The 15067-nt window shown below is 53.5% G+C and overlaps 1 protein-coding gene across 8 annotated transcripts in view; it reads right to left on the bottom strand.

The window, feature by feature from the left end:
• The window catches only part of PAX5 (paired box 5), a 197592-nt gene that overhangs the window by 123459 nt on the left and 59066 nt on the right, over positions 1 to 15067 (bottom strand). For all 8 annotated transcript variants that reach the window (XM_032306380.1, XM_032306379.1, XM_032306384.1 and 5 more), the window contains exon 6: positions 5544 to 5719. In XM_032306380.1, the coding sequence (XP_032162271.1) occupies positions 5544 to 5719 (176 nt within the window). The remainder of the gene's footprint in view (positions 1 to 5543; positions 5720 to 15067) is intronic.

The following is a 15067-nucleotide window of genomic DNA, read 5'->3' as shown; positions in this document are numbered from 1 at the left end:
GAGCGAGAACAACCACCGTAAGACGGTCACGGAACCGCGGTAGCCGCCACCCTGCAGGCTGCGGCCATCCCCGCTGTTCACGCGCTCAGCCACACACACACACCGGCCCGCGGTCCGCGGCCCCCTCACACGGAGGAGGGGCCCAGGCCACGGGGGCCATGAGCGGTCAGGCCTGGCCATAGCCAGAGCATCCCGGGGGCCGGCAGGTGAAGGGCCATGACGGGGATGGAGGGCTGGGGCTGAGGTCTCAGGTGGGGGAAACCGTAAGTGAGGGTGGGCTTTAGGAAGAGAGCTCCAACTGGAGGGACAGGGACAGGGCAAAAGGCAGGAGGCCCCATGAAGGAAGCTTCCAGGTAAGCACAACAGTCCAGACCACAGACGCTGAGCTTTTCAGGACACACCCCCCAAAGGGGAAGTCAGACTTCCTCACCTCCACGTTCCTCTGGGGTCTGCTCGCCTCTTACTTCTCCAGCCCCACTGTCCCTGACTGCCTTTCACTCCTCCTACATCTCAACCTCCGAGACTGTCTCCCAGTTCCCTGCTGTACCTTTGCCCACATTGTTCCTTCCACCCAGAATGCCCCTCCAGCCAGCTCCACCATCTCCACTGATCTGGAGTCTGCCCATCCCACAAGATACAGCACAAAGGGCACCTCCTCCAGGAAGCCTTCCCCCTTCCTCAGCCTACTTCACACTCACCTCCTCGCTCTCTCCTTTTCCTGCCCCACCTCCTTCTGCTGGGCCCAGACCCACTACCCAAGAAAAAGAGCTCCCTGAAGCAAGGAAGCATGCCCCACAATTCATCTTTCTCCCCACGATCCCAGCCCTTTTCCTGACTCAAGTAGGAATTCAGACCATCCCTGATGACCAAGCTCAGTTATGCTCAAAACCACAAACCAGCCCCTTTCCAGGAGTAGGACACCCACAGGAACAGGCTGTGCTCAGCCCAGGCCCACCAGCCTGGAGAGATGCCACCATTCAGAGGGCAAAGCAGCACAAGCAAGCGGGAGGCATTTCTGGTGGCTTTCTCTTTTAGACGAGGACCAAGCCTTCTCCCAGTTTAACCCCCATGACCTTTGAACTTCCCGGGAGGTCAGCAGCACGTCCCCTTCCCCAGCTGTCTTTCTGTCTCTGGCCCGATGGGAGGGAGGGCCCTGGGCCGGTTCCATTTTGCGCCCGTATTGATCTGTTGGCAGCAATGGGCTGGATAATTAGCCAGGAATTAGGGTTTCTATTACAGCCAGGAGGCTGCTCCAGCTGATTTATCACCTGAATAATTTACTGTGATTGAAAGGAAATTAAAATGAACTCCATTTGACAACTGTGAGCTTTTATGGGCTTTAGTGAAGGCTCAAAAGCCAGATTAATAGCCTGGTGTTGGTTAATAGTCTGCCGAGAGTAAATACGGCAGCCTGTGCTTGCCTTAGCCTTCCTGCCGAGGCCAGAGAGGGAGCGGCTCCCACCAGCAGCGCGACCGCGACAGCGTCACCGCGAGTTTTACTGAAACAGACTCCGCTGTTCCGAACACACACGCCACCAGCACTTGTTTCTTTCCTTTTTTTTTTTTTTCCCCTCTTCAGGTTGATGTTTACTCCCTCCACAAGTGGGGAAAACAGAATTGCTTCTTCAATAACCACATTGAGAAGGAAGTGTTTGATTGCCCTGGAAGTGTGTACGCAGGACACCCAGGGCCAAGGGTTTACTCTGTGCCCATATAAAAGCAAGAAGCCAGGCCGACCGGCCCAGGGCAGATCTCGGTGGAAAGAGCGGCTGGGTAGGTGTGGGCGTGACTGGCAGGACCCCCACCTGTCCGGGAGGAGGAATGTTCTTCCCATGAGTGGGTGGGCTGGGTCATTGAGGGGGATTTGACCACCTAAGCCCATGGTGAAACTCTGAGGATTCTGGAATAACAGACAGACTCTGGCTGCAAAAGGCCAGTTCTGAGAACCAGCCAGTTAGAAAATGCTCCCAGAATCTTTCTCCTGAAAGGGGGCCATGCAACCATCTAGCCCAAGATGAGGACGGAAGACCCTGAAATCAAATTCTAGCTCTGTGGCCTCTGCAAGTCCTGGAAGTTCCCTGGGCTGACCACAGGTTGAACAGTTTGGGGGGGAAAATGTTCAGTCTGTAAAACGGGGCTCTACCAATCTTACCCACACTGTTTAGTGGGCATTTAAATCACGAGTCGAAGGAAGAGAGAGTGGACATGAAGGCCCTTTGCGACCTGCACCATACCACACGCAGGTGAGGAAGACCACTGTTGTCCAGCTGCTGCTGTGCAAAATCTCCATCACTACCCCCGCAGGTATGGAAACTTGCAGGGAAAAAGCATCCCTCCCAACAGGACAGAGCCGGGACTCAGCTGGACTCAAATCAAACTCCCTCAACCCCAAGGCCAGGAAAAGCTCCTTCTTCCCCACAGGCTGCTCAGTGAAACGGACGGCGAGCCCCCACCAAGGCCACTAGACTGTGGAGACCTAGGTCTCCTCACATAGGGAAGAGACACCCCCCCACCTTGGCCACCAGAGCTCCAGGCCCTCTTCTGGGTGTCACCACCAGGCCAGGCAGAGAGTGGGCATGAGGGGGCTCAAGGAGCTCGTACCCTTGACAGACACCCCTTCCCAGGCTGTGGCCCCTTGCTTTGGCTGTCATTGGTCCGGTGACTGGGAAGCGGGAGCGAGGATGTCATTCATAGTCCAGTGCCTGTGTGTGTGCCCGGCAGCCCCGCGGCCTCACCTTCCATCTCTCCTCATTACTGCACATTACGGGGAGGTGAAGCAGATTAACCAGAAAACATTGAGTCAGTCATTACCCCGCCACACGCTCGCCTGAAGGCCCCGCCTCGGAGCCCACACAGACACAGGCCCGCGGTCGCGTCCGCGCCATGCTGAAGGACACCACACAGCGAGGCTGCTAGGAACGGGGCCCTTGAAGCATCCGTAATGCAGGTCTCCTCCCCGCCAGGCCCCATCTCTGCAGGGAGTCTAGTAGACCTGTCCCCTCTGCAACATCTCCATGCTACCAAGGCCCCATGCTACCAACTGAGGCAACCTCCCCACTCATCAGGGCCCACAGAACCTTCTCCCTTGCTTTGCAGGTTCTAAATCCATATCATATCGCCCCTGGGAGCTGTGGACAGACAGAGCTGATGCCTGACTCATCCCTGCACCGCTTGGGTGCCTGGCACTGTGCCAGCCTCATTGCAGCTTGCAAGAAATATGTTGGATAAATGAGCATATGAATGTCTGAGCAAGTGGGTAAGTCCATGGGTGGCTTCTGGACTCCTCCCAGTTATGAAGCCCTGTAGTCTCTACCCAGATTTCCCGGGTATTCCAAGTTAAATAAAATATGAGGCATGTCTGAGTCTGAGCATCCATGAGAATCACGTGGAATGCCGAGGGAAACCCAGTCTCTAATACTGAATGTCTGCTTTAAGTTAAAGGAGCTTAACACGAGCACTGAAGTCTTCAGGCAGTAGAGGCCAGGCTGAGTGTGGAGGTCTGAGCCCTCACTCTTCTTCTCTCACTTGCTGGGCAGCCTCAGACAAACCCTGTCCCTTCTCAGGGCCTCTAAGGGCTGAGGGGGCTGAAAGATTGTTCTCCAGTCCCCGCTGTCTCTAAAATCACATGACCTTATCAGTGGTTAGAAGACAAATTTTCTCCCCGACTCTGGAGGAAAGCTAGGCCTCATCCAAGGAAGTCTCCTTTTCTTCCTCCTCCTGTATCAGATGGAAGGTGCCTTTGGCCATCCCTCAGAAGGGCTGTCTGTGACGGAAACAAGACTGTTTTCCTGAAAGCCCAAGATCTGGAGCGTGTGGGATCAGCTCCAGCCAGCACACAGGATCACCTTGCTCCCAGAGGTGAACAACGTGTAGGAGAAAGACCAAAGGTTCCCAGAGGAGACTTAATGTGTAGGAGAAAGACCAAAGCCTTAACCACAGTCTACAAGGCCTGGCCCATCTCCCCAACATCACTGTCCCTTCTCCCCATGCCCCTGTGCCCTAAAGCTGAGCCACATGGGCTCTCTTGGCTCTTCTCCCATTCCTCACTCTTGCCATGCCCCCTGTCACCTCAAGGCCTTGCACTTGCTCTTCCCTCTTCTCAGGCGCACTCGCCTCACCCCTATGTCCCTTCTCCTGGTTCGGCCCTAGGCCTCAGGGCTCAGTATTTCCCCCAGGAGGTCACTGTGGCCTCCAGCCTAGCTCAGACTCTACTTTATTCTTTCAGAGAACCTCAGATAATGTCCCCACCTCAGCACCTAGAACATCTGTAATGCATGATGGGTTCTTCTTACTGATTGTGGTTCTTCCACATACCTGTAGGCTCCCTGAGGGCAGGTCCAAGCCTGCCTTGTTCACTGAAGTACCTAGTGCCTGGCTCCAGGCTTGCACACAGGGGATACTCCTCAACATTTGTTAAGTGAATACATGACTTGCTCTGGCCTCAGGCAAGTCTCTCTCCCTCTCTTGGCCTCAGTTTCCCCACCTGGAAACAAAGTGGCTACATGGGCTGTGAAAGCCCTCATAGGAGCTGCTCAGACAGCCAGACTGTCACAGGATGGTGGCCTTGAGGCTTTGCTCACCCCTCACTCCTCAACATCCCCTCTGGCCTCTCTCCTCTCCACAGGAAACTGTGCAGGCAGCCGATGTGTCTTTGAATGGCTCTGGGGGAAAACTTCAGAAACGCCATCTAATGAGCACGTAGAGAAAGCCCAGTGAGGCCCGTCTTTACCTCCTGTACCAGCAGGGTCTACCTGACGTGCACACCACATGGGAGCTCTCTGTGGGCAGGAACCACATCTGAGCTGCCGGGGCCTGCCAGGTAACCAGCCCAGACCGGGCATCAGGAAATAGCCTCCTGAGCTGAATCTGGTACCTTACACACCTTATCTAGGCCCCAGAAGCCTCTCACTGGGCAGAGCCTTTCTGGTCCTGTAGCCAAGGCAGCGACTGAGCGTCTATCCAGGGCTAGCAAGGGGTCTTTCTCCTATGTCCCTCCCTCTCTTGCAAATGACCGAGTTGGGAGTATGTCCAGTGAGATACTTCTTCACTTGCAGGCTCTGGGATTCAATCTCTAAAAGCATAGTAGGATAACCTCCTTGGGGGCTGACAGCGGGCCACACCCTAGCACCACCATAACGTGGCTTGTGGCCATATTTCCATCTTCACCCTGACTGACAGGATAAGGACCCAAGACCACCTCGAGTGGCCCCAAAGATCACGACACGGCCCCTGTGCCTGGGGAAAGGACACCATTCGGCAACAGGGCAGAATAGCCCCACCAGGCATGCCACCATCCCCACCCCCGCTCCCCCAGGCTGGCTGGGGAGACTGAGGCACTGAGGCAAGAAGCTGCCAGAACCCCAGATGAGTCCTCCTGACCCCGTGGGAGGCCGCAACTATGCAAGTTTGGCTGAGAACAACGAAAAGCTTGCCTCATAGTAGAGCACGGCATTGTCACCCATGCCCCCCCAAAGGCCTGGGGGAGGACAAGCCGAGCCTGCGTCGAGCTGGAGGTCTAGCGGGCAGTGAGCAGTGGGGCGTACCTGCTCGGGCTTGATGGGCTCCGTGGTGGTGAAGATGTCCGAGTAGTGCTGCCTCTCAAACACGCGGTCCAGCACCTCCAGCTGCTGCTGCGTGAACAGGTCTCCCCGCATCTGCTTCCGGAGGAAATCTCTGCCCGGCAGCGAGTGACCGTTGGGCACTGGAGATTCCTGAATACCTTGGATGAGCAGGAGACATGAAGGGGGAGTGCAGGTTACATGAGTTGCTGAAGCAAGGCGTGTCTGACAGTGAGATTTGGGGCAGGAGGGCCTGAGAAACCCCCACGCCCAGTTCCTCCCCTGATAGGAGATAAAACAGACAGGGACTCAGCCAAGGGGCTCCTCTGCCAAGGGCACTGTGCTGGCCAGGGCAGAGCCACGTGCCAGGCACCATGCCAAGCCCTTTTTCCATGCATCATCCCATCTGAAACTCACAGTGATCCCATGGTAGATAACATGTCCCCCATTTTGCAGATGAGAAAATTGAGACCTGAGAGATCAAGTAATTTGTCTGAGGACTAGAGCTCAGGTTGGCTGGGAGTCTTTTTTTAAAGATTTATTTATTTGAGAGAGAGCACGCGTGTGTACGAAAGAGTGTGTGTGGCCAGGGGGTAGGAGGGGACGCAAAGAGAGAAGGAGAAGCGGACTCCCGCTCAGCACAGAGCCCGACTCAAGGCTTGATCCCAAGACCGTGAGATCATGACTTGAGCCCAAATCAAGAGTTGGATGTTGAACTGAGCCGCCGAGGCGCCCCTGGAGTGGGAGTCTTAACTGCCAGGGGTCACTGCCTCTTCTGCACTGAGGCTCCCCACCCGTTGAACGTATCAGTTTCATCCCAGAGCCAAGGCCCTCACCCAAGACGCTTGCCACCATACCACGTGACCAGTCGGTAAAGCACTGTACCGGGACAGCTGTAGGGAAACAGCCTTCACACAACTCTGGTGGAACCCCTTTGGACACACACCCACGAAAGACAATTTGACAAAACCTATCAAAACCACAAATGCACATTTCCTTTGATAAAGCAGCTGTACCTCTGAAAATGTATCTTACCACTGGACTCGCACATAAGGGAGGTGATCTATGTACAAGGTTCTAGTAGCAAAAGACTGGAAACAACACAAGAATTTATTTGTAGGGGCTGGCTGCATAAGTCACGGCGTGCTCACACAGCGGAGTGCGGGGCAGCCGCGTGAAGGAGCGAGGGCTCCCGCTGTGAGCCGATATGGGAAGATCTTCAGGATACACCGTCGTATGAAAAATAAACCATCTACAGCAGAGCATGTATAACGCATAAGCTTCTGTGTGAGAAAAAGGAGAATAAGACTTTATGTGCCTTTTGTATATATATCGCCAAAGGAGCTCTGGAAAGCACCATGAGAAACATCGAGAGCGCTCGTCCTTCCTTTCCTGAAGGCAGGAGATGAAGGGCCCTCCCTCAGAGCACGCTTCTTGTTGTGTTTTGTCTTACTGCAGAACTCTCAATGTACTACTGCCTGCTCAAAAACGTGAATTACCAAGAAAGTACGGCATTAAATTCTCTGTGTGTTCTGTATTGTTAGCTCTTCACACTGTTACAGCCTCTGGGGGTGATGCTTGCATTTCAAAGAAAATTCTATGAGTTACCAATAAAAAAGAAAATACGTTGGTGGGGGGCACCTGGGTGGCTCAGTGGGTTAAGCGTCTGCCTTTGGCCCAGGTCATGATCCCAGTCCTGGGATTGGGCTCCCTGTTCAGCAGGGAGTCTGCTTCTCGCTCCCCTGGCTGGTATGGGCTCGCTTTCTCTTTCTTTCTCTCCCCTTCTCAAATAAATAAATAAATGAAATCAAAAAAGGAAAGAAGGAAGGAAAAGAGGGAGGAAGGAAGGAAATGGGATGAAATATTTTTGGTGAGCCTTGCGCTTGAAGCGTTCAAAATGAAAGACAGCAAGGAAGGCAAAAGACAGCAAGGAGATGGCCTCAGGGGCCTCATGCCCCGGGGCCCTCTAGGACCCAGCTGCTCATGCAGGGCTGACCACAGACACTGTTGGAACCCAGACCTCTATCTTCGCCTTTGGAAGCGCCTGGGGGAGACAGCAGGCATCCGACCTTTCGCTGGCAGGTGCCCTCACGCAGGCCTTGACTGATTCTCCCCCTCGTCCCACACTGTCAGCACAGGCTGCCCTACTCCTCATCCATCACGGAGTGTGAGGAAGGAGACCAAACCGAGGAGTGTGAAGCAGTAGGGTGCTGTGTCACTGAGGTGCTACCCCAAGCGGCTGTTTCCCCAACTCTCCTATCTGGAGGCAGACGCAAGGCAGGGTCTGACATTGGATCAAAGACACCAGCTGCGGGTGTTCCCAGGAATACTGGCCTTCCAGAGTCCTCCACGGAGGCTGGTGGCTCAGGGCACCCCAGTGTCTCTACAGGAAGGGCCTTCAGAAGCAGCTCATAAATCTCCCTGAGGAAACAGATCGTACCTGCACTTTGACCCAAGAGGATATGATAGGCTAAGCTATAGCCTCAGTGACCAGATACCCCAACACGTGGGCCACGAGGGAAGCTGGTCTCTCTGGCTGATGTCCTCCAGCCTAGAGTCTGGGTCCCTCCTCTGGCTACATGCAACACAAGTCTTCCACGAGACTGGTCCCTATTCCTGCCCATGGGACATCATCCTCAGAGTCCCTTTTTCCAAGATGGCTTATCCCCATGGGGACCATTCCTACAAGGGCATCGAAGACTAGTAGAATGTAGGAGCTCAGAACCCTGCCCATGCTCTCCCATTGGCTGGCATCTGCCAAATGACCCTATTATCAAAGATACACACACACACACACACACACACACACACACACACACACACACACACACAGGGGAGGACACTCATCTTTCTTCTCTTCAGCTATTGCCCTGGCCTGTCATCCTGGCCCCAGTCACTCCTATTGAAGTATGACCTTGCCCTCGGTCCCCAGTACTCCCATCAAGTGGTTCCCTGTCAGAGATGACACCCACTCTTAAAAGACTTCTTTCTGTTCACCAGCTTCACTTAGACTCCCCAGCCCCATCCTGCCAGCCAGGCCCCAAACTCCTAATGAAGGCTCTTTCCCGTCGGCCAGTCCCTGGTGACTCCCATCAAGATCTCACTGTGCCCCCAGCTGGGCACTCCCCACCCCTTCCCTCCCACTCAGACTGCTCCATCAGACACATTGGCCCGGCCATCCTCCCACAGATGTCCTCAGGCTCGATCCCTCTCCTGTGGGATTCACAGGCCAGGCTCTTTGCACAGCTCAGAGTTCTGGAAGGGCAGACCTTCACCTCCACTGAAGAAGCTGAGGGTGCCTCTGCTGAGGGCTCCTGCAGGCAAGGTCACCATCTGGTCACTAAGTAAAGGCTCAGGGCACATGGCCAACTCAAGTGTATGCACCGGGGGGGGGGGGGGGGGGCCGTGGAAGCCTAGCTCGCTGAGGACAGGTTCCCATACTCCAGGCAAAGGCAGTCCTGCGGGGACCTGAGCCATCTTTTGGGAAGAAGCCTTGCTGCATTCTGCTCTGGTTTTCTGAAAATCAACCACAGCAGTCATGGGCCAAGTCTGGGAGAAGGCCCAGGCTATCATGGTGACCCAGACACTCTTAGCAGAGGACCGCGAGCTGGAAAGAGCCACCTCTCCAGTCTGTGCCTCTGACCTACAATTCCTCCCACTGTCCTGGCCCCTCCAGCACCCCCACTTGCTTTCTCCACTGGGAGGGAGGTACAGTAGGTCTACCTTGTCACTCTGCACAGACGCCTGATGTCGGTCATTTCCTGAGGAGGCTAAGACACATCTACCCATATAATCACTCATTGGACAAACATGGACGAAGTGTTTACTCTGTACCAGGTGGTGTTTAGAAAAAAACAACAGAGGATACAGGAATGCCTCAGACAGGTCCCTCTTCCCAAACCAGAAAGGGCAGCTCACTTTTGTCAATACTCACACGGACATGTGGCTACAAACTGTGATTACTGCCAAGTAGAAAGAGTGTCTAGAGTCATGTGCACAGGAGTTTGGAGAATGAGGGAGAGGTGTGACCACACAGGGGGTGGGGGGGGTGAGAGAAGTCTTCCACAGGAAAATCGTGCTTGAACTGAGAGTAGAGGACAGGGCTCAGCCGGGCAAAGAGGGTAGGGGTGGAAAGGGTACGCCAGGCAGAGGAGGCCACCTACAAAGGCTTAGACATGAGAGGGAGATGAAAGGCACAGGACAGTGAGGGGAAGAGACCCCAGGAGACTGTGGAGAGGCAGGTGGGTATGGCCAGACAGCCCCGGAGCCCACAGGAGGCCATGGGGAGGATCTGAGTCCTGCTGGGGGCGCAGAGAGGGGCCACGGGAGGGGCTGAGGAACAATCACTGTCCATATCCCTCAGTCCTGGTACCTGAACTGCCAGTTCCTTTAGATGGGCCTGTGCTCTCGAAGCACTGGGCCCAAGGATCATCCTTTGGCGAGACTCGGGGCTGGCAAGGTGAAGTTTGCCCCTGTGGACATCTGAATGTGATGCGTGGAGTAGGGCTGTCACCCACAGAGCATCCACCGTGCTGCTTAGGAAGGGGAGCCATTCCCCACGGACATGCACCCTGTTGCCAGGACGGACACAGCCGGTAAGCACGCGTGCCTCCTCCTCCGGGATGCCCTCCTTTCTGCTCCAGCTGCTTCCTCCCCTGCTCTTTGGGCTCTGACCATTTTCTTCCTTTTCTTAGGAGTCAAGCCCACTGGGCCTTCTGACACTGCACTATTCGCTACCTAAAAGGGAAGCCACGGTTAATTCATCTCTGTCTCCTCCACGGGAAATATCTGTGGAATAAATGAACAACCATCTTTTTTTCACAGGTCTGGTCTGCAAATACCAGCATCCCTCCAACTGATTTCATTCATTCAATCATTCATTGGCTCAGTTGGTTAAGTGGCTGCCTTCGGCTCAGGTCATGATCCCAGCGTCCTGGGATCGAGTCCCGTATCGGGCTCCTTGCTCGGCAGGGAGCCTGCTTCTCCCTCTGCCTCTGCCTGCCATTCTGTCTGCCTGTGCTTGCTCTCTCCCCCTCTCTCTCTCTGATAAATAAATAAAATCTTAAAAAAAAAAAAAGATTTTATTTATTTATTTGAGAGAGAGAGAGAGTGAGAGAGCATGAGAACAGAGGAGACGGAGAAGCAGGATCCCCGCTCAGCAAGGAGCCTGACGTAGGGCACCATCCCAGGACCCTGGGATCATGACCTGAGCCGAAGGCAGACGTTTAACCGACTGAGCCACCCAAGTGCCCCCATTCATTCTTCTCTTAAGCAACCTTAGTGAGCAGGCGTCACACTAATGCTGGCCTCAGCGATGGGTAAGAGCTGGCCTGGCCCTGCCCTCGCGGACTTCAGTTCGGTGGAGGAGGCAAATGTTAACTGAAAAATAATCAGACCAGAAAAGGCGCACATGTCAACCAGCACAAATCCTCTGACGAAAAGAGGCATAATTCTTGGGCCAGGGACACAGACAACCTGCCTCTGGGTACACACATAGTGGGTGCACAGCAAACCAAACAAACCAGTTATATGCTCAAAGACAGCTACAAAAATGAATACCCAGAAACCAGCCCTGACCTCCAAGGCTCCCGTGGAAGTTTCCGTGGCATTTCTCATCTGTGTTGCAAAGACGCCATCTGACTTCATTGGAAAATGTGGTCTTGGAGACAAGCTACAGAAACCCTCGGACCCATTTTATTCCACGGAGAAAAATCTGAACTTACAATGTGAATGGTATGCTTAAATATATGGACAGACATGGGCAAAAGTACAAAGGTATACAAGGGGCATGGTATCTTTAAGTCTTTTTCTCTACTCCAAATCAAATAATATGTAATAGACCCAGTGCTGGGCTTAGTCAACCATGGCTCGTAGAATTAACATTCTGGAAGCTAGCTTCAGGGGAGCAAGGGGCAGGAAGCCCCGTCTCGGGGAGCAAAGAAATGCTGGCTTTAAATTTCAGGTTAAACCAATGTTATTCACAACCCGGCTTTGAAGCTAAAAGCTTTACACAGTCGGGTCTGGTCACGCAAAGGGGGAGGAAGCAAAATAGCCTCAGATCCCCATCTGTCAAGAGAAAGCTGTCTCTTGTGTGTCTTAAAAGATCATAAACCCATTGCGTTTTCTTCAGAGCACAGCAGATTCAGGGGTTTTGCATTTTTCTAGAAGGGCTCTGGTTTGTTTCTTTAAAAATCATCATGTACTTTATGTCTGCAGATGCTCACTGGGAGGGAAAAAAAAATAAAAACAAACAGGAATCTCCATAATCCCTTCTGGGATCGCCCCAAATCCCTTTGGGGCCAAACCCTAGCCGAAGGCCCACTCGAGAGTCCCGGGAAGGGAGCCTGGAGCCACTGGGTCAGTCTATAGAACCCTGTCAAAGCCAGAGCCCTCACAGAACCTCGTCCATCCTCCCAGCTGCTCCCCTGCAGGGCAGGCCAGTGGCAGGGCCCCATGGGAAAAGGGTTGAGAGCCAGCAGACCTGGGTTCTACCTCCAGCTCTGCACTTACTTGCTATGTGAGCCCTCTCTGGGCCTCAGAGGCCCTATCACCCACTTCAGAGGCTGAATCAGTCATTTCTAACCGTTCTTGCCTCCAAAACCCACCTAGATTTTGTCTATTAAATAATATTACATGAGCATTAACTTATTTTCCCATTTTGGTTGTTCTGCACAGCCTTTGTAGGGCACACCACCCCCCCACAATACCCATTCCACCACTGAACAGTTACCAGAGCCTACCCAGGGGATCCCATTCTCTTTGCCAATACTTGGTTTAGGAACAGATATTAGGGTAGCTGGGGGGTTGCTGGGGCTTCTGGGAGGAGGTTGGAAGGAAGAAATCTCACTCTTCTTCACCAGGATACATTTACCCTTAATCTTTTTGAATTTGAGACAAGTCCCAGATTCCATTAACTGCTTTGGGCTCTACAATGTCCCCGACCCTTACCTCAGGGTCCGAGGTCTGCTCCTGACCTGGCCTGCAGGGAGGGCTCCAGGGTAGTGATACCCAGCCAGTCTGCTGCCTCTCAGCCCAGCTCTCTGACACCCACCGTGCTCCCAGGCCTGCCTCCCCAGCGAAGATGCGGCACAGCCGGGTCTCGGCGCATCAGACCCCCAGAGGCTAAGTCCCTGAGGTCGCTCAGCAGGGATGTGTGCCTCGGCCTCGTACCTGCAGTGTTCTCTCCACTCCTCTTCACCCTTCAGATCAGCCACTAAAACTAACACCCTCCGTTTCCTCATCTATAAACTGGCACGATGGTCGGCAAGTCAATCCCTGGGGCTTTTGTAAGGATTCATGAGATCATCTCCGTAACGTCTTAGCCCCGGTGGCTGGCACGAAGTTAGTGTCCAAGCTGCGTTAGCTGCTGTCACCACCACTTTCACCACAAAAACCCTTCCAAGGCTTCCTCAAGACGAAGTCCCAGCCTTCCGTGCCTCCACGATCTGCCCCTGCCGTCAGAGTCACCCACCTTTCACCCCACAATGCCATCCCAGCAGGCTACGTACTCCTCATTCCTCGTCCCACTGCCTGCTCGCCTTCACCCCTGCCCTTCAAGGCTCAGCCAAGATATCACCTCCTCTCTGAAGCCTGCCTCTAGGTCCATAGGCTGAACGAATGGCCCTTTCTTCTGGGTCTCCTCAGCAAGCAGCACTGGCCGCCACTATGGCCTGGATTTTACTCCTCACAACACATCCCGTCAGGTCAGTCCCCATTTTCCAGCTAAGGGACCTGGCAAAGGTAAGAAGTAACGTGTTCGAGGCCATAGCAAATACCCACATGCCTCTTAACAGGCCTTAGAGGAAAGCCAGGCCCTGGGGAGGATGTGGTGCACATGCCAGGGAAGCCTGGGAACCCGAACGCCAGAAGGCCCAGGGTCAAATCTCCAGTCTGGCTCTCACGAGCCTATGATATTTGAGAAACTTCTTTTACCTCTTGAATCCTCAATGTTGTCATCTGTAAAATAGGACAGTCATGAGACCCGGGGTTCAGGAAAGAATGAGAGGAGACTCCTTGTGGAATGTTCAGCAGGGCCTGCCCTACAGCAAGGGCTTGAAAAACATACGCTGTCTCTAGGATTGTTCTTTCTTTCCTTCCCGCGAACAGTATGAGCTCTCTGAGGGCAGAGCACATGTCTGACTCACCTCAAGCACAGGAGAAGCTAATCGGTGTTTGTTGACTGAATGCATGACCTAGGAAGACTTGAGGCTTTGCAGGGGACTTGGGGGTTACTCAACGCTTAGAGGGGACCTCGACAGCAGAAGAGTCTCTGGCATCTTCAGAGAACTTGGGAGAAAACCTTCAGGAGTGACCTCTAGGACATCAGTGATCCCGGAGGAGGAAAGAGTGAAACAACTAAGGCTTTATGTTCTACCTACTTTTAAAAATGATCTGAGGCAGTTCATAAAATTTTTTTTTAACTTTTTTTAAAGATATTATTTATTTATTTGACAGACAGAGATCACAAGTAGGCAGAGAAGCAGGCAGACAGAGAGGAAGGGAAGCAGGCCCCCTGCTGAGCAGAGAGCCCTATGTGGGACTCGATCCCAGGACTCTAAGATCATGACCTGAGCCGAAGGCAGCGGCTTAACCCACTGAGCCACTCAGGCACCCAGTTCATTAAATTTTAAATGAGAGCATGATAAACTACCAGAGCTCAGTTGAGCTTTAAGCTTCACATACACCTAAAGGAAGACACAGTAAGTTGTTCAACCGCTCAGAGTCCAACAACAATGGCAAAATGCCATTCATTCTTCTACTTTACATGGGGGTGTTTAGATGCTCAGGGTGACCCAGAGATGACTAACAACAGGAAACGGGCCCTGCAGGAGGGGCCAGACCCCAGAAACGCAGAGGAGACAAGGCGTGAAGATAAAGGGGAGCAGATTCCAGGCACAGGCATGATCCAGCCAACGTTTCTAGAGCATCTACCGTAAGCCAGGCCCTGTGCTGGGCCGCAGGGTGGCAGGGCTGGAACCGTCCCGTGGCAGCCCAGAACCAAAATGTTCTGGGTGATTGTATAAATCCCAACTTAAACTGGGCTGAGAAAAATCAGAGTCGTGTGCAGGAAATTCCACTGGAACTACCATTATTCAGCCATTAGTCTCACTCAATCTCTCTTCTCGGAGAAGGAAAAACGCGAAATTGTAAAATTGCCAAATAAGTTCAGGTTCGACCAGAGTGAATTGGATTGTGCCGTGTGTCACCCAATGAGTCAGAGGCTGTCAATGAGGGAAAGGCCCTGAGGGACCGATGATCCCACACTCTGGGATGGCAAAGGGATTTGTCCAAGGCCACAGGATGGGTCCAAAGTGAGGTGAGCCTGGGAACACACGAGGCCCCCGATGCCCACTCTGAGCTTCATGGATCCGTTCATTCCTGAGCAACGTGCACCAAACTCCTGCTGGCTGTCTGGCTCTTGGCACCTGGATCACAGAGGGGTTTAAGTTCTAACACCTGCCCTTGAGTGGAGGATGTAGAGAAGTGAATCATTCCGATGCAGTAAGGTA

The sequence above is a fragment of the Mustela erminea genome, chromosome 12, assembly GCF_009829155.1.
Source record: "Mustela erminea isolate mMusErm1 chromosome 12, mMusErm1.Pri, whole genome shotgun sequence".
Classification (NCBI taxonomy): domain Eukaryota; kingdom Metazoa; phylum Chordata; class Mammalia; order Carnivora; family Mustelidae; genus Mustela; species Mustela erminea.
Note: the sequence above shows the minus strand (reverse complement) of the source record. Positions and strands in the feature narration are given on the sequence as shown.